Source organism: Eschscholzia californica, unplaced genomic scaffold (assembly GCF_041429995.1).
Source record: "Eschscholzia californica isolate CP2 unplaced genomic scaffold, dmEscCali1.0.p SCAF_6, whole genome shotgun sequence".
Lineage (NCBI taxonomy): Eukaryota > Viridiplantae > Streptophyta > Magnoliopsida > Ranunculales > Papaveraceae > Eschscholzia > Eschscholzia californica.
The window spans coordinates 12,417,744-12,443,948 of record NW_028238483.1 but is presented as its reverse complement, the minus strand read 5'-3'; the positions used below and the strand labels follow the sequence as shown (position 1 = coordinate 12,443,948).

At 36.8% G+C, this 26,205-nt stretch overlaps 2 protein-coding genes across 2 annotated transcripts; one reads left to right on the top strand and one right to left on the bottom strand.

Moving 5' to 3' along the window:
• The first annotated feature begins 19,770 nt into the window (after positions 1–19,770).
• LOC147531777 (putative serine/threonine-protein kinase PBL17) lies at positions 19,771–23,665 on the top strand. Its single transcript, XM_086648724.1, has 6 exons — positions 19,771–20,101; positions 20,705–21,060; positions 21,576–21,711; positions 22,046–22,182; positions 22,504–22,627; positions 23,046–23,665. Exons 1-6 carry the CDS (start codon positions 20,056–20,058, stop codon positions 23,588–23,590), a joined length of 1,344 nt encoding a protein of 447 aa, XP_086504850.1. The 5' UTR covers positions 19,771–20,055; the 3' UTR covers positions 23,591–23,665.
• Positions 23,666–24,517: 852 nt separating this feature from the next.
• Positions 24,518–25,126, bottom strand: LOC147531776 (uncharacterized). Its single transcript, XM_086649829.1, has one exon. The coding sequence runs from the start codon at positions 25,124–25,126 to the stop codon at positions 24,518–24,520; it is 609 nt and encodes a 202-aa protein (XP_086505955.1).
• Between the last annotated feature and the right edge of the window lie 1,079 nt (positions 25,127–26,205).

Genomic DNA, 26,205 nt, shown 5'->3' with positions numbered 1-26,205 from the left:
ACTTTGGTTTGTAATATCTGTTGAACCAATTCAAAACTTGCTTCCATCTAACAAGATCTTAAATTGAAATTGGTTTTCATAGAGAAGCTTAGTTTTGGACTTTCTCTCTCTATTTCTAAACACTTTTGCTCGATAATGACAGAAGAGGAGAAGATGAATAGATCTCAATCGGTGGAACTCTAAAGCATGTGATGACCGTCTAGAGGAAGTGTGTGATTCGCACTTTCTCTCACAATCAAATGACATCTCCATTGGTGAAAGTTTTACGTCTTGTCGATTCCGATGATAGGCCATTAGTTGGTTCCTTTATGAAGCTATGGATAGAGCTAAGGAGAAAATAGAGAAAAATCTTGGGAAAGTAAAATCTAGATATTCGAATGTGTGAAAGACAATTGATGAACGTTGAAATCTTAACCTCCATTGGCCATTACATGCTGCAGCTTATTTCCTACACCCTAAATTCCATTACAATGATGATTTTATTCCAGACTAAGAGATTAAAGAGGGTTTCTATGACACCATTGAAAGAATGTGTCCTACTTCAAGAGAAAGAAGACTTGTCGATTCACAGATTGATAAATTCTGAAGAGCAGAAGGATCACTTGGAAGAGAGATGGCAAAAATCGAGAGCCTCAAGACAACCAGGTTTACAAATTACAAACTTTTGTTATTTTTTCTTAAGTAGTTAAGTGCATAATATTTTTATAACGTTTAAAAATTTCGTATATAACTCTATGGTGGGAAAGTTATGGAGATCATTGTCCAGCACTGCAATGATTGACAATTAGAATACTAAGCTTAACTTACAATGCTACGGGATGTGTACGAAATTGGAGCACATTTGAACAGGTAATACAATGTTCACAATAGATAAATAGCAAATAAGTTTTAAATTATAGCTCTACAATTTTATTGAATCTTTTCTCACTCACATATACGATTTTAGGTACACACAAAGAAAAGAAACAAGTTGGAAAAAAACGCTTGAATGCTCTTGTATCTGTGAAGTACAATCTTCGACTCAAGGAACGACAAGTAAAAAGAGAACAAGGAACATATCCTATTTCTTTATATGACATGGAGTCTGATAATGAGTGGATAACTGAGAAAGAGGGTAATTGTGATTGGAATTTGTTTCACATCTACAAATCCTATGCACTCCCCGAAAACACAACATGGATGAAAATTGGAGATTATTTTGTTCACACAGAAGGAGAAACTCTTCGAAGACGTCGACGTAAGTTAAAGTGCAATTGTGATTGGAATTTGTTTCACATCTACAAATCAACTTATCGAACACCTTTATTTTTTGTACAAGACCAAGAAACTTAACAGAGCCAACGAAAGGAAAAGGCAAAGAGAAAGAACTTATTGCTGAAGATGAATCTTTTGAATTAGATAATGATGCACCTAATAAAGACCTTGACTTAGATAATCTTGATCTTGATAATACAATGAATTATGAAGAATAGAGAAGAACATCTTACATTTTATTTTTTTTAATGAATTTATGATATACATTTTTTAGTTTTGAGTTAGAGATACACTGAACTGGAGCTATTATATTTAATGAATATATATATATATATATATATATTATTTGTATATAAATCTTACGATTTTCGATTTACAGATGCGATACGATTTAGAAAATTGAAAAACGATTTGCGATACGATTCACGATTTGACAACATTGCTTTCGGGCACGATTCTGGCTAGTGGGGTAATAGTGGATTACGTGGCACAACCCGAAGGTTGTCTCATGGGCCCTAAAGAAGATGATCTAATACAGGTCGTTGCATCTTAGTTCCGTAGTCCCACACCAACGTTTTAATCTTGTCCGTTGGCTTACGCATGCCTCAGATCAACACTCATTGTTTCTCTCTCGTGCAACGTTCCAGTACAACGCACTCCAGCCTTGCTTTCCGTAGCCCGACACTTGTCCAATACCTGGCACCGTCCAGATCCGCGCGCTCTTCATCCAACGCTCCTCAGCTGTAGACGCACTGTTCATCAGCGACCACGAAGTATCGTAGCTGCGTGTTTCCAACACTTAACGGCCAAATTCCTTCCCCTCTTCTCATTTCGACAAGTGTCCCTCATTTTCTACGTTAGTGACCCTAGCCGCCGGGGTCACTTGTTATTTTAGGGCTTTCTATTTTTAAACCCCTAAAATTTCGGAAATGACTCTCTCATTCCCCACTTTTTACTATCAAACTCTACTAAACCCTAGCTCTATATGAACACCTTAAAAATACCAATCAAGCTCTCTCTCTCTCCCCTCCCTATTTTAGTTGTTAAACCCTAAAATCATCTTCTTCTACATTCTTTAGTCACTTTCATATCTTCTTCTCAAGTTCTTTCTACTTCTAATTTCTATATCTAACCCATCTTCTTATGCCATTTTTTTTGTACAACCTTTTTCTTTTTAATTTCTCTTCTAAATCTTTCTTCTTTCACCTATTCTCAAGTAATAAAAAGTGTTATTATTTGGATTTGGAGCATAATTTGGATCATATTTGGAGAAAAATTGGAGCAAGGATTTGATTTCTTAAGTGACTTCTTCTCTTTGTCTCATTTATTTTCATATATCTTGTTTTATTAAGGAATATTTCTTTAAAGTCAGTGAGTAGCTAATTGAACTTTAATGTCTATTAATTGTCTTTCCATTTATATTTTATCTTTTTTTCTTTGTTCATGCTTCATAATTAGATATCTCATACTTTCGCTAAGAGGTTAGATGGAATATGCTTGTTAGATCATGAATAAAAGTTAAGAGTATAGTCTTATATGATAGTCAATTAGAAATACATGATTATGAAATGAGTTTATCAAGAATATCTTCCGAAATTTAGATAGTCCATTATATTAGATTTCGAGTTATATGAAAAAAAGATTAGTTAATTAATTGCATGCTTTAGGGAGTCAATTTATGTGGTGGAATCGACAATCCTAAATCTCTTATATTATTGTTATCATTCTTCTTAGCTATTATAGTTTTTTATTAAAATCGTTTTCAACAACAAAACCAACTTTACGAAAGGGGTGTTAATTTAAGATTTAAAACCGAAATTACTTATCATTGTGGATCGATTCCGGCCTTTCGGATTTATTATAACTTGATCATGTATACTTGCGGAAACAAACCCATTTTGGGCCTATTACCTATGATAAGGAGAAAGGGGGTAATTCAGAAATTTGGTGAAAAAAGGGAATTGAATGAGACAAAACCCTAAATGGTTTTTTTACTTCATGATGGCTAGGTTTTTAGAAACGTGTGTGATTTAGGGAAATAAGAAAAGTATCCGGGGTGCAAATTTTTGAAGGACAGAAAAAAAGTCAAACACACCCTCCTTGCTTCTCCCTAGCCATCAACAACTCTATCTTCTCTTTCTCTCTCCCTCTTTTTTCTCTGTCTTTCTATCCCTCTCCTTGCTTCTCCCTCTTTCTTTCTCTAAGTTTCGGCGAAGGGGAGAGCCGCTTTGTCGGAACTTAAAAATCATCAATAAGAGAGAGAGAGATAGAGAACGAGGAAGAAGAGACGAACTTGGCGGTGGCCGGCGTGAATGGTGGATGTCACCAGAGTATGGCGGGGTCGCCGAAATTTTGGTTGTTGGAAGAAGAAATTGAAAGGTTGTTTGGAGGAAATAAAATGTGTCAAAAACATTTTGTTTCCACCCAAAACTTGGTACCCCAGATAATTTTCTTATTTCCCTAAATCACCCACCTTTTAGAAAATGCTGGAATAGGGCAAAACATAGGCTACTGTAGAGCCGGGATCATAGAGTTATAATGAGATCAAGACTTCTGACCGTCAATAGAGTGCATGGGAGTACCATGGTAAGGGTGATTCAGGATACATGGATCTCCCCGGTTAGGGTTGAAAAGCATCGACTTCTGTGTGGAAAAACCACTAAAATTTGGTGCCACAATGTCATTAAGGAGCATTAGATTGAAGAACGCGAAAATTCATAGATCTGGGGGGGGGCTGCGAACCGACACGTGGGATTGAGACTATGGAGTTAACGTACAACGCGATATACTGGAACGTCTGCTCTTGAGCACTTCGGTGCTTTACGATATACTGTATTAAGTTGTTTCATCCCCAAGATCATGCCACATAGTACCACCTTATGTTGTGCGCCGGAAAGATTCGCGAGTGGATCCCACTTGTCAACAATATTTGATTCCTCCTTTGACTTTGACTAATTTTCTTGAGCAGCCTCCAATTGACTTTCGTTTTCGTCTAAGGGTTCGTCTTTGACTCTACTTTCCACCCATATACTAGTATTGGCCAAATTTCCCTGAATACTCTTGGCTCCAAATGACCGAAATGCCCTTTGAGTATCTTTTTCTCATTTTATCTATTTTTCGCACTTAACTTTGCAAAAGACACCTAATAAGGCAAACCAATAATTTTATTATAATAAAGCCTCGAAATGGACTAATTCTCCTAAGTTAAACGACTCAGATGAGAAATTTTCATGACCCATTAGAGATCAAACTGTTAACTTCATCTTCATACAATTTCTGCTGGAGTAGCAATCTCGTTGTTGGTTCAATAACCCTGAACCTAATGGGATATCAGAGGAAGAAACTGAAGTATACATATACTTTTAGAGAGAGTGAAAAAGTAACACCCACTAGGCCAACTTCTTCCCCTCCATTTCCTTCTCTAGATTTGATGTTTTCTTCAACTTGGTTATTCATCTCTCTCTATAGAGGCAAAAATTTTAACGACTCATTTGAGTGTAGTGTACTTGTTTCACTATAACTAATGAGTTTATCAATAATGGGTGTGGATCTCGTTCTCCCTCTAAAACATAATTGCTTTAGAGAGAAAAAAGAGGAAGCTGGTGACGGCAGGGCAAAGTGGAAATTAAAATATTACCTTTAAAAGTCTGGTGACGGAAAGAATGAAAAAGGGCTCATATGGGTATTTTTCGCTAAACTAAGGGGTCAGGCAAGAAGTTGGTCATAAGTTAGGGGTCATTTGGGAAATGACCTAATATTTTATTGCTTATACTTTTCATCTCGCCCATTCATGGCTCTGCTCCTTCCCCCTTCGTAAGAGAAATGCAGTGATTTCTCTTCTCAGATGGGGTTCAAACGAAAACAAATCTTGTCTTCATCAAAACAACAAGAGACCAGAAAGAGAAAGAGAATTTGACTATTTGAGAGAAGAGATGCTACAATTAGGATTATTTAGAGAATGACATACTGACTCACTTTCACTTAAAAAAACAAAAAAAGTTTAAAATTTGACAACGATCCATATCGATGAGTCGGCATATCATCCCTATGTAAGAAATCCAAGTAATTATAGCATTTCCCATTTGAGAGTGGGACAGAGGTACATCTTTAGTTTTGAGTCTTAAAATCATATTATGCTTAGACTAATCAAATTAAGGCAAATGTAATTGATTCAAGATTTAATGCCTCCCAACTAAAATTGCATGCCCCAAATAACCAGCTCTAAGGTCTCCTTTTCAGTTTAAAAACTAAAACGCGTTGAAGGAAAAAAATTCCACTGTCACAATCTCACAAGCTTGAAATAAAAAATTCAAAGGTGAGGGAAAACGCCAAAATGAAAAACAAAAAAAAAAAATCAAACTACACGCTAAGACGCGGTACAAAGCAATGGTACTCGTTTAGTCAACTATACCAAATGACTTCACTACCCTTTATCACTGATCTAGTGGACATTTCTATTTGGTCAAATTCATGTAAATGGATATAAGTAGGTGGGGTTCAAACCAACTGATTTTTTAGAGGAGGTAAAAAAAATAAGCACCCGAGGGGGGGTTTTTTTTAGGAGAGAGAGAGTCTCGATGACGTCATCTAGTGGCGATTTTTTCCTCCCTCTTCTTTCGACCTAACCCTAAGAGCAACTCCAACGTGGGGCTCGGGCTCCCAATTTTGGGAGCCCCGGGACTTAGAGCAATTCCAACGTTGGGCTCCCAAGAGGGGCTCCCAAATCCAAAATATGCACATGTGTGGTGTATGTGTGTGAGGGTTGTGTTTTAAATTTTGGCTCTAATATATTAAATTTCAAATTTTTAAAAAAATGGGGGGGAATTTGAATTTCAAATTTTAAAATTTTGGGGGAATTTGAATTTCGAATTTTCCAAAAAAATTAATGGAGGAGAAATTGATAGAGAGGGAGGAGATGAAAATATGAAATAGATAGAGAGAGAGATAAAATAGAGAGAGAGAATTGAATTTAAAAAAAATTTGGGGTGGATCCCCTTTTAAAGGGGATCCACCCCAATATTCCCGTTGGGAGCTCCCAACTAGCCGTTGGGAGTTCCCAACGGGAAGAATATTGGGGCTGGGAGCCCCCAGCCCGGGCTCCCATTTGGGAGCCTGGGAGCTTAGGGCTCCCAGCCCCACCGGGAGCCCAGCCCCGGGGCTCCCGGGTTGGAGGGATGAGGCTGGGGGCTGGGGCTCCCAAATTCAAATTGGGAGCCCCAGCCCCCATCACGTTGGAGCTGCTCTAACTCTCACCAAGGATTTTCAATCCAACTCAATACTTCATAATCACTTAGGCCAGAAACATAGTTTTTTTATCATCAAACTTCCATTATCATCACCCCACAACTAATCAAAAGAATCTCTAAACAGGATCCCTTTCAGCCACAGAAGCATTTGCTCCAGATTGAAAGAAGCACTTACTCCAGATCAATAGACGCTCAAGTATCCAGATCCAACCTTCATTTTTCGGTTTTCCTTGTAAAAGAAGATCGACGGATCCAGATAATTTTGAAGCAAGCAGCCATAAACAATCATACACCTCATTAAGCAGGGAAGTCTCACTCCTCACTCTCAAACTTTAATATTAGCTTCCTTTAGCCTACTTCTTACTTTTGGTTTAAAGGTGATCTTGCATGTGATTCCTTCTTTCACTTTCATCTTCTTTTTAATATCTCTTGCAGTTATCACAGAGATCATAACTTGAGTTTTGATTTCCCCAAAATCAAACCCTTGCAATCAACTTTTTTAGGGTTCTTAGTGGTGGTTGATCTTGTTAGTGGTTTTAGTTGTTTTCTGCTTGATTTAGTGCTTCTTGTTTGGTGTTGAAATCTAATTAGTAAACCTTAGATTCTTGCGCCTCTGTTATTTAGGTATAACCTGATCTTTCTTTTTTGTTGATAGTTAACCTGATCTTTCTCTGTTGCAACTGGTTAGATAGTTTTAGTGTTAAATATAATAATTAATATAAATAAATAATAGTAATGATATATATTTGCTTTACTTTAATTTTCTTCTTTTCATTCTGTCACTGGGTATTTTCAGGATAACCTTGGTGGTTTCATTATAGGAATAAACATTAGAGTTACTGTTGGCCGTAGTGGTTTCATTAATCTGTCTGCTTAGTCTATTAAGTTCTTAGATTAGGTAGATTAGTTGTTCTTGATGTACTTATTGTTCTTAGATTAGGCACCCTTCATTTCTCTTAGTCTTAGATGTCAATAGCTAATAATAGTCCTTCCATTCTTAGCTGGAATGTGAGGGGTATTTCTTCCTTTAGTACCCGTAAACATTTAATGCATCTTATCACCAAACTTAATCCGGATATTATATTTCTAGCCGAGACTAAAACTAAATCGATAAATATTAACAAATATATTAAGATTTCTAAACATTACAATAATTACTTTGTGGAACCTATCAGTAAAGGGGGAGGATTAGTTGTGTACTGGAAACACAACATTAATCTTAAGATTATTTATTCTGATAATAATATTATTCACATGGACATATTAAATTCTAATGATAACTCTCATAATATTATTACGGGATTTTACGGCTGCCCTCATCATCACAACAAACTCAAACCTTGGAAAACTTTAGAATCTCTTAATACGGACAACGACATTCCATGGATAGTTATAGGGGATCTCAATACCATTCTAGACAACCAGGATAAAGAAGGTGGATCGTTAGGCACTAACTCACATATTCCTAAAGTGTTGTCTTATATCAATAGGATGAATTTGTTAGACATGGGATTTAGAGGTTTCCCTTTCACCTGGAACAACAGACAATTTGGTGCTAATTTCATTCAAGAGAGGCTGGACCGGGCTTTAGCTAACCTTCCTTGGCTTCGCAATAATAATAAATTTAATATTAGTCACCTGGAGTCGGTAGGTTCTGATCATCTTCCCATTTTTCTGGCCGACATAAAAGAAAGTAACAATAAACCTAAACCTTTTAAATTTCTCCGCACGTGGATGTCTCACCCTGACTGCCATGATTTTATTGCTAACAATTGGACTAATTACAGTAATATTCAAGTGAACCTCAAAAAACTTAGTAGACATTTGACTAACTGGAATAAAAGAGTTTTTGGTAATATAGAAAACAACATAAAAAATATCATCAATAAAATAAATACCACCACTAATAAAGAAGAGTTTTATAATTTAAATTATCAACTTGAAGAATGCTATAAACATCAAGAAATTTTATGGAAAGAAAAATCAAGGAACAATTTCCTTTCTGTAGGAGACAAAAACACTAAATATTTCCATTCTCAGGCCATTCAACATAATAGGAATAATAAAATAAAAGCGATCAAAAACATAGATGGAGATTGGTTAGAAGATAGGGAAAATATTCAGGCTATATTCACTAATCACCTTTCGACCATTAGTTCTTCTACCAATAACATTCCTAACATAGACATCCTTAATCTCTTCCACCCAACCATTACAGCGGATCAAAATCAAGAGCTAGTCAATATCCCTAATAAAGAAGAAATCTCTAAAGCCATTAATAACCTGAAAAGAGAAGCGGCCCTGGGCCTGATGGTTACCCCCCTTTTTCTTTCAAACGAACTGGGATACAGTTAGCCCCAACATTTATAGTTTAGTACAAGACTTCTTCTCCACGGCTGAGCTTCCTGTTGAAACTAACCACACCCATATTTGTCTGATCCCCAAAACCACTTCTCCTCAAACGCCAGCGGACTACAGACCCATTAGCCTCCTCAAATACCACGTATAAGATTATCGCTAAAATTCTGGCTGATAGACTTAAACACTCTTTACATAATATTATTTCCCCTTTCCAAGCTGCCTATATCCCGGGTAGACAAATTACTGATAATGTGATTATTGGTCAGGAAATCATTCATTCGCTCAAAACCATGAAAGGATCTACTGGATACTTTGGGCTGAAATTGGACATGTCCAAAGCTTTCGACAGAATCGAGTGGAACTTTCTTACAGATATAATGTCCAAATTAGGGTACTCGGAGCATTGGATCAATATGATTACTCAATGTATCTCTACGACTTCTATGGCGGTTCTCATTAATGGCCGGTCGGGCACTACTTTCTTCCCTTCGAGAGGTATTAGGCAAGGTGACCTTCTTTCTCCTTTCCTCTTCACCATTGCCATGGAAGGTCTCAGCCGGCTAATTAATGCTGAACACGATGGAAATAAGTTCCAAGGTTTCCCTACTAATAACCCTAACCTGAAGATTTCACATCTCCTATTTGCGGATGACTGTATCATATTTGGTCGGAATTCATTAGACAACATCCATACGCTTAAACATATCCTTAAAGTTTTTTGTGACGCTTCAGGACAAATGATTAACTATAGTAAATCCAATATTTTTTATTCTAAGAATTCACATCCTAAATTCAAGCGTCTAATTATGAAAACGCTCAAAGTTAAATATGCTTCTACTTCGGAAAAATACCTGGGTGCCCAGTTATTTATAGGGGCACAAAAGAAGAAGGTGTTCAACGACATTCTTCTAAAAATTAAGAATAAATTAGAGAAATGGAATCATAGTTTCCTTTCTCAAGCTGGGCGCACTGTTGTCATTTCGACAATAGCGGCAGCCGTACCCCGATACCAAATGCAATGCTTTACTCTTCCTAAGGGTATATGCAAGAGCATTTCGACTTTGCAAAAGTCTTTTTGGTGGGGTAAGTCTAAGGGTATCTGTACTAAAAGTTGGGCCTCGATTTGTCGCCCAAAAAAATTAGGTGGGCTTGGGATTCATTCTCCTGAACTTGATAACCAAGCTATGTTAAGTAAGCTAGCGTGGAGGATCAAATCTGAACCGAATTCAATTTGGATGCAATTCCTTAAAGCTAAGTACTTTAATCACACAGACAATCCGGTGGCAGCCAAACCTCATCACTCGTGGCAGTGGAAAAATATCAGCAAACAACTAAATAACAGTGAAAAGTATACCACTTGGGAAGTTCACAATGGTAGGAATATTGATATTTGGAATGATAATTGGATTCCTACAATGTTTCAACCTCCTATTAATCATACTAACTCTCAATTGTCTAAAGTTTCGCAGCTGATTGAGGAAGATAAATGGAATGAGGTACTGTTGAATAACACCTTTGATAGTAATATTACTAATTTAATCTTGTCCATCCCTATAGCAGGTAATGACGACGACCAAAGAAAATGGACCCTTACAAAATCTGGCAAATTTTCGGTTAAATCCTTATATCAAAATCTTTGCATCAGTATAAATTCGCCTTTACCTCTCTCACCTAATTGGAACTTTATATGGGCAATTCCAGTAATACCCAGAATCAAGATTTTCATATGGAAAATTTGTGCTAAAGCCCTCCCGGCGAGGGAAAGTGATGTAGAAACGCAGCGGAATTAAAGAAGACGTATAAACTTAACAAGAACGATAAAATAAAGATGAAATAACTCGAAAATACTAAACTTTATTAAACTTCAAAGGGGTTTTCTCTTTAATCTGAAAATAATAGACAAACTAGATATCCTTTTATAGGATTCTGGACTTTCCTAGATAGACTTGAATTAGACTTCCTAAATAATTAAATACTGCAACTGCCTAAATAACTGGACTCAAATCTGGATCTTTCCAATTATTGGAAATATTAAAATAGCATAATTCCTAAACCTAAATTAATTAATACTCATACTAAAATAAGGACTTTCTAAATCTACTCTCTCTGGCCGGTTGGTCCATGACCGGGTCCGGTCATGGAAATAGTCTCCACGCCGGGTGCCCCTGCATCAGCTTCCCCTTCTCCCACGAGGTTCGTCCCGAACCGTTTCGACGAAGAAATTAATTTGATGGACCCGCATACGATGAATACCACCAAGGCGATTCGTAACTCCCACTTCGAACGAATTTTACAAAGAATGTGAAGAATACTAAATTGCAAGAAATCGCCAACTTCGTTCCCAATCTCATATGCCACTGATTCTCGCAATATTAACATTAGAAATTCAAGAACATTCATCTCGCCATCTTCCCAAAATTTGTCAGTAAGATCCAAAATATAAAAGTAACGAACTTCAATTATGATTTCGAGGTGGAAACGTGTAGTATTGATATGAAACCCAAAATATACTTTCCCACGTTCATCTTCATGAAGTTTATAGAATATAATTCTATCATAATATGGCAACTTATGAAATCCCCGAGTTAACATATCATGTTGTCGACGAACTAAAGTCGACAAATCTGTGTATGGAAGCTTAGGGTCGATTTTGTATTCACTAAGAATTCGTCGTAACCAAAGTATGATTCTACTATCGAAGTGTGATTCGTCGTTAATAATCTCTCGCCAGATATCCTTTGCTAAAGAAATCTCCTTTTGGTCTTCTTGCAGTCTTGTTACAAAATCTTCCAAACTAGGTATCTCAACACCACTCGAGTGGTTTCGGGGGTAATCAACTCGTTTATCTTCCTTGTACACATTAAAGAAATCCCCACATATCACACACAAGGCCATCATCTTCTCGTGTGTAAGCAATGGCTTGTTATTATGTGGTTGGGTCAAGTTAGTTTTCTCAATATTCAACAGTTCTATTATTCTCATGACTGCCTCAACCTTGCCGGTTTCACCAGATCTTTGATCTTGTACAAAATCAAGCACCGAATGCCCAATTAACACAAAAGAATCATTGCATTTCTTTTTGTAGTCCCTAGCGCGTTGTATCAAATCTTCCAAATCAGTCCCCAACATTGAACCAGTTGATTCACCCAACGCCTTCCGGTGCCATTGAATGAGCTTCTCAGCAGCTTCTAGAAGACGTGTGTTATCAATTCCCGTTGTAGCAAAGTTAAGACGAGCTAGCCCATACTTCTGCTCCAGAAGAGCCTTCATCAGATGTTCCGACTCTACGATCTGTTGCTTCTTCTCTTTTGCCGCTTCGGGCGAAGAAACAATTGTTTGCCAAGCCATCTCCATGAATTCTTGTTGAGTACTTCGTCCAGCTTCACATCTAACAACAAAAGAAGAACCTCGTGAAGAAGAGGCAGGAGTTTCTTCAATTCTCCAAATTTCACTATCGTTAGTACTACTCTTCAATGCATGAGAACAATTAAGAAGTGGTTTAAGAGTAGTTCTATGATAGGATTTATTATAAGTAAGAGGATTTAAGAAGTGATTGATGTTGTCACCGTTGTCGTTCAGAGGTACAGAAGCAAAGAGATCAGCATGGGAGAAGTTCACTCCAGCCATGAGTTCGGTGAGGTTGCCAGACTTTTGATCCGAATCGACAAAGTTCAAAATTGTCTTGAGACCAGGCGCAGGTACATCAATTGTAGTAGTGGTGAAGACCCTAGAGATTGTATCAACTTTGTCCTTGGTAGTGATGTCTTTGTTTTTCAACTGAGTGTTAACATCAGCCAAAAAGAATTCACCTTTGTTAGGTACTGATGAAGTAATTGTGTAATTACCTTCAGCTTCAACTTCGCCGTACGCTTCTTCTTCTTCTTCTTCTTCTTCATCTTCTTCTTCTAAGAAAGATTCATCTTCTTCGTCAACTTCTTCGTGAACATCTTCTTCAACTTCTTCATACTCTTCTTTTTCTTTTTCCTGATGGAATGATAAAAATAGGTGATGAATACGGTTGAAGAACGTATTGTTGTTGTTGTTGTTGTTGTTCCATCAGCGGTGTCGAAGATGGTATAAGAGGTTGTGAATATGGTGGTGGTGTATAAGAAGATGGAGGTGATGGTGAATACGAGGACGATGAATATGGTGAATATGGTTGTGAGTACGGTGGTGGTGTATACAAGGACGGAGGTGGTGTATAAGAGTACGGGGGTGGTGTATATGAGGACGGAGGTGTTATATAGGAGTAATATGGATGTGAAGTTGTATAAGACAATGGTGGGGTTGGTGACGGTGATGATGAATACGGTGGTGAATTTGGCGGTGGTGAATGATTAGAGTACGGAGGTGGTGACGGTTGGTATTGACGAGGAGATGGTTGTGGAGGATTTTCTCGTGCGATTTCTCCCGGATTCCAATGATAATTGTACGAGTCGTTATTCACATATAAACATGATGAACATGAGCATTGATTCGTTATTTCTTGATGAGTATAATCTGATTGAATATAATCATCTTGACGAATAGAATACAATTGATATGGATTTAACTGGTCTGGAAAAAAATTTTCCAGAATCATTAGCCCAAAATTTTGGTGGCTCTGGATACCACATGATGTAGAAACGCAGCGGAATTAAAGAAGACGAATAAACTTAACAAGAACGATAAAATAAAGATGAAATAACTCGAAAATACTAAACTTTATTAAACTTCAAAGGGGTTTTCTCTTTAATCTGAAAATAATAGACAAACTAGATATCCTTTTATAGGATTCTGGACTTTCCTAGATAGACTTGAATTAGACTTCCTAAATAATTAAATACTGCAACTGCCTAAATAACTGGACTCAAATCTGGACCTTTCCAATTATTGGAAATATTAAAATAGCATAATTCCTAAACCTAAATTAATTAATACTCATACTAAAATAAGGACTTTCTAAATCTACTCTCTCTGGCCGGTTGGTCCATGACCGGGTCCGGTCATGGAAATAGTCTCCACACCGGGTGCCCCTGCATCAGAAAGAATAGGTAAATACATTGACAATAATTTGTATTGTCCAAATTGTAAGGAAATTGAAACGATAGAGCATGCTTTGCTTCACTGTCCCATAGCAAAAAATATATGGTTTTATTTCAATATACTGTCAGAACATATACCTTCGGTAGCAGAATGGAGTTTTACTTGGGAACAGAAATCTCAAGTTAGTAGCACGGGTGATAATACCCACTATGCCACTATTCTATGGATTATCTGGAAAATTCGTTGTGACCATTGCTTTCAACATGAGATTAATAATCTGGATAAAATACATAACATGATCTCTACCTTCCCTAAATACATAGAAGTCAATATAACCACTACGAAAACAGAACCAGGAAAATGGAACCCTCCTGATAGGTCTTCATTGAAAATTAATGTAGACGCGTCCTTCCTTGATATTCAGAATGTTGCAGGAACTAGTTTGGTCATTCATAACAACGAATCCAAATTTCTTGAAGCATATGCAGCCACCACTAGGAGCAGAAATGCAGAAGAATGCGAAGCGATCGCAATATTAAATGGAATGCTTTGGGCTGAATCCCACAACTATAAACAGATCATCATAGAAAGTGACAACATCAATATCATACAATATTTACAGAATCAAAGGAATGAAATTCAATGGCAATCCAAAATTCATATCAAAAAAATTCAGGATATCAAGCGACGACTGGAAAAAGTCAAGTTCTCTTACACGAACAGGAAGTTCAATCAAGTAGCAGATAAGTTGGCTAAGTGGGCGAGGAAGAGAAATAAGACTCAAGCATGGAATAAAGTTCCTTTTATAGTTTCTAATTTGTATTGTAATAAGACTCTAATGTTCTAGTTTCTAATATATTTAACTATTTCAACAAAAAAAAAATAAGCACCCGATCCGCTGGGTTTAAAACCATTCGAAACCGTCTGAAATGATTATGGGTGGAAATGAGTCGGATTTGAGTACCCCATATGTATTTATGAGTTAGATTCAAGCATTTCAGGTATTTTGTAGCAAAGATCAATGGACTTGATAGGCGGTTTCGGATCAGACAAAAAAAATGAACAAAATAAGCCATATGCAGTAGTCCTTGACGAACAGAATGAGCACCTGGTGAACCGGACTTCGCCATTCGTCGCAAAATGTGAAAAAAAAAGGACAAAAGAAACAACTCATGTAAAAAAGTTCTCTACAAAGGCTAACCCAGAACTAGTTGTAAATTATACCTTGTGTTCCTTCACTATTTTCATAAATCATCATCTACATAGAGAGTTACAAAAAGAACAAAAAACATAAAGAGTTACAAAAGTATCCAACATTTATTCTCAAGTATAAATTAGTTAATTTGTATATGTATCCTACACATATTATATAAGAAATATCGGACACATATTATATGTATCGTACACATATTAGGTCTATTTTAAAAAAAATAATTAGAAGCACTACAAAATTTATTTTAGGGTTATTTTCGTATGCCTTACAATTTAGGGCTAGTTATCTGCATGGCTCCCTACTTTATAAGAAATATCAAGATTATTTATTTATTTTTGTTTTTCTTCATGAGGAGTCAGATAAATCATGAAATAAATTTCCAAAATTATCTCTGTTTGATGGTTTTTATATTCTTCCCATGTCCCATCTATGTCTCTTTACCACATCTCCTATCCCATTTTCTACGTTATCTCCGTCCACCGTCATTAAAATAATAAATTGCAATTTCTTTTGCCTTATTTTATTCCTCTCTAACCTATTAATTCTCATCTCCTATAAGTGGCGGACCCAGAAAAATTACTTTGTCGGGGCACTTTTAGTTATAATAAATTGTAAATTGTCTAAAAGATCTTCATATTACGTCCGAGCGAGTGATTTCTAAGTCAATTTAACCACTATTAACTTACGAGTTGTGTTGACTGTAACCAATATAAATAAATATTTGTATACACATTTCAATAATATAAAAGTTAAAGAAGTAGACATGGCAGGCTCATTTTTTAAAAATGGCAAAAAAATCACACACACACACATATATATGAAAATTAAATAAAAAGAATACATAAGAATGATACAGGAAAATAACTCTAACAACGTTTGCTCGTTTAAAAAAATAGCATACACACACATATATGAAAATGAAATAAAAAAAGACATAAGAATGATATGGAGAAGAATCGCTCTAACAACGTTTACTCGTTTAGGGGAGTCAACACCAATTTACAAAGAAAAAAGGGTAAAAGATAAATTAATATGTTAATAGGGGGTCAAACTAAAAAAATGTAGGGCTAATAGGATATCTAAGTAAAGTCTAGGGGACATATACGAATTAGCAATTAAAAAACAAATATGCACGGCAGGGATTCGAACGTGGGACCTGGGGAGCGTAAAACTTCAAAGAATACCATCACTCATTTTTTCAATGGTAATTATGTGGGTTTTATTAATTTTATACATAAACCACTGCTCCAAATAGCAAATAAACTTGGGACCCATGGGGGCACGTGACCCCATGGGTCCCAACGTGGGTCCGCCCCAGTCTCCTATCATCATCTTCGTCAACCATCATTGTGTTCATCTTTCATATTATTTCCCTTAAAAACTACATAAGGAACGTCAAGTACTTAGATATGTTAATCTCCATGAAGTACAAATTTGGTCGGTCTCACAAGGAACAAATTTGTTTTTCGTGAGAGCAACTTATCGTATTAATGGAGTCATTCATTCCGTTGATCGCTTGCGAAGACTAAAGTCTCCCTCTATTTTATCTTTTCTCAAGTTAGATAAAATAATATTAATCTTCAACAAAAAAAAGATAAAATAATATTATTTTAACAAATTTTTTCGACTTATTGTTTTTTGTAAATAATACTAGACTCATGTTAGGTGCACGGAAAAAATGCCACCACCATGAATATCGATAAGGCAATTGTTTTTTGTTGTTGTTAATTTAGTCAAATAAAATTGATAGAGATTTTGTCCATATATTATGTAAGTAAGCAACTATGATTCTTATGGAAAGGAAACAGTAAATTCACCCACCCCATGGGATTAGGGTTCTTCGGGAAGAGTCGGATTCTATTGAGAATGTAATTTCTGGTCCTTTTTATGTACTAATGCTACGTTGGAGCGGTTATGAATGGTAATCACATTATATTCCTCACGTCAAACATGAGTTCAGAATTTTTGACAATATTTATAAGTCTACCAGATAAATTCAATTATCAAACCATAATTACCAAGTGTGTAAATTCGTTACCGATCTGGGTTGAGGGGGTAAACTAAAACAAACATAAATATTTATTTCGGTTATTGTCCGAATGACTCCTACTTTATGACCAGCTTCCCGTCTAGCCCATTATTTTATCAAAAATATTCAAATGACTTCTTATTTGCCGTTACCGTCATAGGACCATTCGGTCAGATTTTCTATTCCAAAGTTACCTTTCTTTTAATTCTCGGACATACTCAACTCTCTTTCTCTCTCCCCCTCCCTCTCTTTAAATTAAAAACTCTCTCTCTTTCACCATTTTTTTCTCTTTCTAAAAACTTTCTCTAAAATCTTTTCAGAAGTCCATCTTCAAACGACAATTTCTATTTTTTCTTTCTCTTAACTTCAGCACACTCGGAAAAGTTTCTAAATCAGACAACCATTTTTTTTTCGACTACAAAATATACATGGGACTCGCTTGTATTCTTGTCAGGGTTTCGACGAGGTAGGGCGTACAACATTTTGGTGTGCTTCTATTGGAGCTCAATTAAGACGATTACTCCTTAACGTTTTTTTCTACCATGTGTGGCAAGAACGTAAGAACTGTATCTTTCGTAATACATCACGGTCTTCTCTGGTTACCATTAATCTAATCCGACATGAAGTGTACTTAAAGTAAGTGCGACCACCAAATTAACGAATTGAAGATACAAATGAGAATAAGCAGGTACCGGGCCGATGGAACTTAAAACTCCATCTAAGAAAACCAGTGTATATCTCTTGTCGTTGGACAGGCCCGGCTGAAGGGAGGGTAATGCTTAACTCCGATGGGGCTGTTAATGCTGATGGTGCGGGTTTTGGTGCTATACTTTGGAATTCGAGAGGAGACATCCTAGCAGCAACCTCGACACAGGTAGAGCCGCAAACCATATTCATTCACGAACTACAGGGAGTCGATTTGGGGTTATGAATTGCAGCCAACTTAGAAGTTCTCCATATTGACATTGGACTTGATTCAATGAACATCGTGACCTTGCTTACGAAGGCAGACCATGTATTACCGTGGAAAGCAAGGAGACTGTAGACGAAAGTTAAGAAATTGAAGGAAAAACTCAGAAGCTTTCGAGTAACACATGTATACTGAGAAGCGAACCAAGGGACCGACTATCTTTCAAAATTGAAGTTAGGTGCTGGTGAAACCCATATGGACGTTTGCAACTTGCCGGAAGAATTGTAGAATATAATTCTTATGGATACTCGAGGGACAGTGAGAATGAGGAAAGGGTGGGGATAATGTAATTACTACTGAGTGATTTTGTTTTTAGCTTGTTTTTTTTGGTTATTTTGACTTACTGTAATTGGGTCGGGCCCCTTACTCTGCTTATCATTATAAAAAAAAAGTTTCTAAATCATTATCAGAAGAAGTAGAATTATGATATGTGGATGGGATGAAGTAGAACCAACACAACAAATTCTTCATCTTTGATTATACCAAAAACAATTCTACTCTGGTTGATGATGATGTTCTTGTTGGTGTTGTTGTTGATGAAAGGAACCTGTTGGAATTCCCAAATCAGTTTCGAAATCTCAAAACCCCCCTTATAAATACTTTTACCACACCCAAATTGCAACCATTTTCCGATCTATTATTTCCTTCTCTTTCGCTTTCCTTTTCTACTACTATATTTTCTTCTCAACTTTTTTTTTCTTTCGCTAGGATTCAATTTATTTTCTCTTTCTATTGGTTTCTTGTATCGATTTGTTCGAACTAAATGAATAAATACGGGAAAAGAGAAGTGGATTAAATCGGCGATGTCCGATGATAGGATGGTGGAGGAGCTACTGATACTTTTTAAGGTCTTGCCATCGTCGCCATTACCTGAGAAGAAGAGTTCTTATTTATTTTTCAATAAGAAAAATGATAATCCAATAATCAAATGAGGCACGAGGAAGCCTTGGTTGAGGTTGATGTTAATTTTCTGATTTGGTAATAATCATAAATCGGTGGTGGTAAATCGGTTTTATGCCAAAATGGAAACTGATTTGAGCAGTAAGAGTCCGACTACTCCACTTTCATGAAGTCCTGGTACATCTATTAGCGGTGGCTCTAGAATTTGTGGTTCTGGCAATTTCAACGTAGAGTCGAGCCGGCCATTAATGAATTGGCATAACAACTCCAAATCTGATAAGGTTAGTTTACTTTCTTACTGAATCCATCTTTCTCTCCCAGGTCTATTTATATCTTGATTGACTCGTTAGTTTGATCGTCAAGCTCGAATTTGGTATGATTCTTAACAATTGCAAAATTTTCACCTTCCCCTTTGAAAAGCTTTTAGAGAGAAAACTTTTAAAAAGAGAGAAAAATAGTTCAGTACGTCAGAGAATTAAACGAAGGATAACCTAGGAATAAAAAATCTGACCATAACGGGTCACTGGACGGTAATGACTAAAAGAGAGTCATATGTGTATTTTCAATATACTAGGAGGCTAAGCGGAAAGTTGGTCGTAATTAGGGGCCATTCGAGAAACAACTCTACTTATCTTACAATTTTGTCATTACTTTGGGTTTTTGTCCAGGGAAAGGATTAGAAAAGAGAAGGGGTATTTAGTAATTTTCACTCAAGTGCCAGCGGTTTTGCGTTTTGGGCGGCTATAACTCGGCTTCAAAAAGTCTAATAAAAGGATAATAAAAAACTGAAAATTTCTCAAACACCCCCAAAACCCAAACCTTTTCCGCTTTCTTCCCCTCAAGACAACTCATCACTTCTTCTCGTCGGAATCCTAACTTTTCCGATCAAATCTAATCGAATTTAGTAAAACAAACCCTTTCTTTTCCTTGAAGACCCCATTCAAGATTATCAATTACCCATTTCGGATCTTAGTGTTCTTTCTCTTTTTTTTTTGTTTCCCATAGTGAATTCTAGTCCAGATAGATCAATAAATGGAACCTTAGAAATCTTAAATTTATGGGGAATTGCTTGAGTCCCAATCCTAATATTGAGAAGAAACCAGGTATTGTTTCTTTCATTTCTCCTTTAGAAATTCTTACCATTTTTTCCCCTAATTTTGTTGTTTTTGTCTACATTATTTGCCAATTTAAGAATTTACCAACTTGATTTAGAGCTTTTGGGGTTTCAAATTTTATGTCTAGGTGATGAGCTTAAAATTCATTTACATTTTGTCTAACTCGAACCCAAATTGCATCACCATTTTTATGTACATTTGGATTTTTTTTTTTGTATAACAAATGGTCATTGGCAATTTATATGTTCTGTATAATTGTACAAAGCCTAGGGTTTAATATTGGAATTAATGAGTAAGTAATAGAAGAAATGAAGTAATTAAAGATTTCATGAAGATACCCATGGCAAGATTTTCTTATTTTTAGACATTTGCATTTTGTTTCTCATAATGCGATTTGTGTTTATTCATTGCCAACATTTGAATGAAAAAATAAGTTTTGAAATATTTTATTGAAGGAACATATAAGATTGAAATAGAAGTAATAATCTTATATTTTTTTTTTGTAATTATGATTTGTGGTAGTAGACCCAATTTTAGTATATAGGTATGGTATCTGACTAGCAAACTGTTTATTCATGTGTAAAATATCAGTTCAAATACGCCAAGGTGCGGTTACGTCTTCAACCAGACCAAACAGATTGATAGATATATCACCAGCTCAACCTTCAGATTCTAGTATCACGAGTCCTTCCAGCATTCCTCCACCTCCAAAAAATGTCAAGGAATTCCGCAAGAACCCGGGATGTAATAACGTTTACAGCTTTACATATAATGAGATGAGAATAGCTACCAAGAACTTCCGACAAGATCAAATTCTTGGTGAGGGGGGTTTTGGAGTTGTCTATAGAGGAGTTATAGATGAGAATGTCAGGGAAGGTTTGAAGAGTACTAAAGTTGCAATCAAAGAGCTTAACCGTGAGGGGCTACAAGGAGATAGAGAGTGGCTGGTAATCACCTTCCCTTGGTCTTTTTTTCATTGATTTACCTGTATCTTTCCAATTGTAACAAAATTTAGCTTTTTTATTGGACAATGAAATTGGCATTTATTCGGCTTCTGGGTTCTGTGCTTTTGAAAAAGAAGAAATGGGAAAAGTAAAATATGAAGGGAATGCACTTGTATATTTATAAAATTAGGAGACGATTGATTGTTAGGTTATTGTCAATGGGTTTCTAGAAAGAATCCAAAACTAATCCAATATATGAAATTGAAAAGTTAGGATGAGAAAATAAATAATAAAAGAATGAACTAATTCACTCTACGTTAATTCTAATAACTAAACATGTTTTTCTTTCCGGACTTGTCAATATTCAATAATCATACCGTTCATTTAGCCAATGTACGATCATTCAGAGAAAGTTTTACCGAATTGTGGTATTTATGGGTTCAATACAATGGAACATTGAGTAACTTAATAGGTATGACATCAAGGGGTTTAACATGCTGTATATTTGGTTTCCTCAGGCAGAGGTAAACTATCTTGGGCAACTCAGTCACCCAAATCTTGTGAAACTCATTGGCTACTGTTGCGAGGACGAGCACAGGTTGTTGGTCTATGAATTCATGCCATGTGGGAGCTTGGAAAAACACCTTTTCCGAAGTAAGTTATCAAATACATGTTTCCATTTTATGTTGTTCGGGTTCTTCCTTTTATTCACGCAAAGCCTAGCATAATAATATCCAAGAGAAGAGTAAAAGTTGTTTAATTACGAAGTCTCAACCAAAAGGGGTTAGCTAATCAGAAATGCTCAATTGCTTTAAAATTCTTGAGATAATGAGATTTTTAAGTAAAATTAAAGAGCTAATAAAATGGTTTTGCATAAACGATGGATATAGTACCTTAGTGCTTAATTGAAGCAGGTGACCCAAATTCCAATTAAACATCAACATTCCCTTGATTAATTTATTTATTCTGTTTTATATTTTGCGTGCAGAGGTATGCATGACAATGCCTTGGTCGATTAGAATGAAGATTGCTTTGGCAGCAGCTAAAGGGCTAGCTTGCCTTCACGGAGCAGAAAGATCTGTCATTTATCGAGACTTCAAGACATCAAACATTTTACTGGATGAGGTAAGTTTATGATTTTGAACTTGTGGTTTCAATCTTCTACATTTTGTCTTCAAGAATTCAAATGTTTAAGCAACTCTTTTTAAAAGAGAAGCTCACGGTTCAATGGAGCCCGAGTTGTTTTTTTTTTTCTAAACAACTACTTGCAAAGCAAAAGCAGAGCTAGACGTACTTTAAATGCGAAACCAAGCCTAGACCATCTATGTTTCTGGGATTTATTCAACTTTCTGAAAAAAGAAAAGAAAAGGGTTGTGAAAAATAATTATAATATATCCATCATTTTACATATTTTGATGAATTACTTTTCGGGGTTATTTTCTGCAGAATTTCAATGCTAAGCTTTCAGATTTTGGGCTTGCGAAGGACGGGCCAATGGGAGACCAAACCCATGTTTCAACCCGAGTTATGGGAACTTATGGGTATGCAGCTCCAGAATATGTAATGACTGGTGAGTGAGCTTATGAGCTTACTTTTATTAATTAACATATACCATGAATAAAAAGATCCATACCCAATCCTGATAGTGGGGAGTCAACATCTCGAGAGCATGATGTTGTTACATATGGGGTTTAAGTCCTCTCACGTTTTTCTTTTACTTCCCTTATGTTGGCCGTGTCTTGTTCACGAACACCCTTGTCGCTATCGCTGGTTGGAGCAACCTGTTACTAGGCAAGTTGGACCATGTATGGACAAGCTTGTGTCACAAATGGGTCATGTGGGGCCATTTCCAGGCCGCACGGCCCATCTGTAAACACTACGCTACTGGGACAGCAGAATCATGTCGAATCAAACCGAAATTTCAGAACATACGTCCTGCCATTTTCTTGTACTAGTTTACGACTAACCCTTATATAATTTTTGGGCAGGTCATCTAACAGCTCGAAGCGATGTTTATGGTTATGGAGTTGTACTCCTTGAACTTCTGATTGGAAGACGAGCAATGGACAAGAACAGGCCAAGTCGAGAACACAACCTGGTAGAATGGGCTCGACCTCTATTAATCAATAAAAGGAAATTGGTGAGGATCCTAGACCCAAGAATGGAAGGTCAATATTCACCAAGAATTGCTCAAAAAGTAGCTGATTTGGCCTACCAATGCCTTAGCCAAAATCCCAAAGGTAGACCTGCCATGAGCCAAGTGGTCGAGTTACTCGAAACTTATCAATCACCACCTGAGAGTACAGATGATATTTTCGCTCACAAAGGAGGTGCTGCCATAACCCTTTATGAGATTCCGAAAAGCCCCGATTCTAGATCGAAAAGTCGAAGGAATGAAGAGAGAGTAGCTAGAAAGGAAAGCATGAGGAGAAGAGCTGAGAGAGAAGGTGCAATTCATAGGAAGGAAAGACCCAAACCAACAAGGAATAGGAGCAGGAGCAAGATTGAGACTCCTGCTGAGTATAATCTGTAAAGTCCCTCTGATCACATGCCTTTCTAATATGTGAAGTGACAAAAACAATCTCTAAGGATGTAGTTGTATTATTTCTAGCCTCTCTCTCTCTCTCTCTCTCTCTCTCTCTCTCACTCTCTCTCACTCATTGGGCAAAAGGATCATTTTTTTTTTTTTTGAATTGGTAAGCGTGTGCCTCGAACCCTTGACCTCTAAGTTGGAAGACTTACCTCTTACCAATATGCACATTTTATTTATGTTTTTCTTTTTTTTTTTAATGGTCAGCATGTCTCGAACCCTTGACCTCTAAAATGGAAGATTATACCTCTTACCACTCCAACCAAGGGTTGTTGACCAAAAGGATCATTTTTTGTGTTGTATAGTTTTTATTTTAAGAACTTGCTCCACTAGGAATGTCCTTAAAAATGACTAAAATTGTGAGTAGGAATGTAGGATACTTGAGAAAACGATACCACTTCATTAGTTGCTAAAACTATTTTCAAACGGTACGTTTATGAGAATATTAAGCTTCCAAAAAGAATAATAGAAAACAATAAAAATAAAAAATAATAATAATTGAGAGACAAAAATCACAGGTTCAATGGATGCGGAACTTAAAGGTATTATTAAATAGAAAATAAATCCGTTAGGAGTAATTTATATGTCTAACCTCTATTTTCTCTACTACTACCTAACTTAACCCATTGACCCTGTGACTTTTTTTTTTTTTTTTTAGCTCTAAATGAGTATATTTAATGGTTTACATTACCAATCCATGGACCGACTGAGGGAGGGTGCTCATATAATTTTTGGCACCCTCATATAATTTTTGGCACCTTATGTCACATATTTTTGTTTTATGCTTAGGATCCACAAATGGCCCTGTTATATTATTGATTTTAATTCAACAAAAAATGTCTTTCTTTTGTTGAAAGACAATACATAGAATTAACCAGACAAATCGCGATTCATCTCCTCCCTAGAGTGCCAAAAGCTTCTAGCTGCCTGTTTCCTTCCCCACTTTGCCAATTTGTCGGCTTGACCATTAATAGATCTCGGAATGTGTGAGAATTGAATTTTCTCGAATCCTGCTATATGCGATACTATTCTTTCCATGTGCTTGTTCGATTGCCAATTTATCTCGCGGTTGCGATCCTTGAGATGATTGATAAGATTGATATTGTCGCTTTCGATATGGATGTGGGAAATCTTGAGGATTGCAGCCCATTGAACTTTTAAAATCGCCAAACATTCGCATTCCTCTGTTGTTTGTCCTCTGATTGTGTCCGACATTGCTGTTATAAAGTCACCCTTCTCATCATGGATTATACACCCAATGCCTGCTGGTTTTGTACACTTAGTGAATGAAGCATCTACATTGAACTTCAGGAACGGCGCTTCTGGAGGTTGCCGTTTTGAGCACTGGTTTTCTTTACTTTGTTGAGGTGCTCTATTGGAATTGGTTGTGTAGCTCTGAATCATGCCGATTACCTGCATTGGGGATTGCTCTTTCGTTGAAAAGCATTTCTTGCATCGAACTTTCCATATAATCCACATAATTTTAGCCAATAAAGTTATTTGAGTCTCCTCCACGGATTTCCAGTAAAGTTATCCGTCCTGATACTAAAATGGAGCCAGACCGCTCGAGCAAAGTTGCAATGCAGAAGAAAGCTTGCTTCTTCTTGGATCCTATAAAGAGTTTGGTACCCAGGTATTTATCATGGGACGATGATTGGTGGACCTTGAGAGACTTAATGATCATGCGTTTGAATTCGGGATGAGTATTTTTTGTGAAGAAAATGGTGGATTTGTTGTAGTTGATGACCTGACCCGACTCTGCACTAAAAGATTTGAGGATAAGGAGAAGATTACTGATCTTGTCAAGGGAGTTCAAGCCGAAGATAAGGCAATCATCCGCAAAGAGAAGGTGGTTTATCGTCACATTAGATCGGGGAATACTAAACCCCACGAATTAATGGGGGCTGTTAGGAGAGTCCGGTAACCTACTCAGGCCTTCCATAGCAATCGTGAAGAAGAAGGGAGGGAGGGGATCTCCTTGCCTGATGCCTCTAGAAACATTGAAGGATTGGCCAAGACGACCGTTAATAAGAACTGCCATCGAGGAAGTGGAGATACAAGAGTGGATGAGCTGGATCCAATGCTTATCGTATCCGAGCTTGGACATTATTTTCTCAAGAAAGGACCACTCAATACGGTCGAAAGCTTTAGACATATCTAGCTTAAGCGCAAAGTAGCTTTTCGCCCCGCGTTTGGTCCTGAAGGAATGGGATAATTCCTGGCTAATAATGATGTTGTCCGTAATTTGTCTGCCAGGAACATAGGCCGCCTAGAAAGGAGAGATGATATCCGACAGCGTGGCTTTAAGACGGTTGGCGAGAATTTTGGTGATGATTTTGTAAGTCGTGTTGAGGAGGCTAATCGGTCTGTAGTCAGCAGTGGTTTGCGGAGATTTAGATTTAGGAATAAGGCATATGTGAGTATGGTTGGAGGAGGGAGGAAGCTGAGAGGATTGGAAAAAATTAACTACCATGTGATTAATATCAGATTTGACTGTCTCCCAATTGGCTTGGTAGAAGATAGAAGGATACCATTGGGACCCGGCGCCGCTTCCGGTT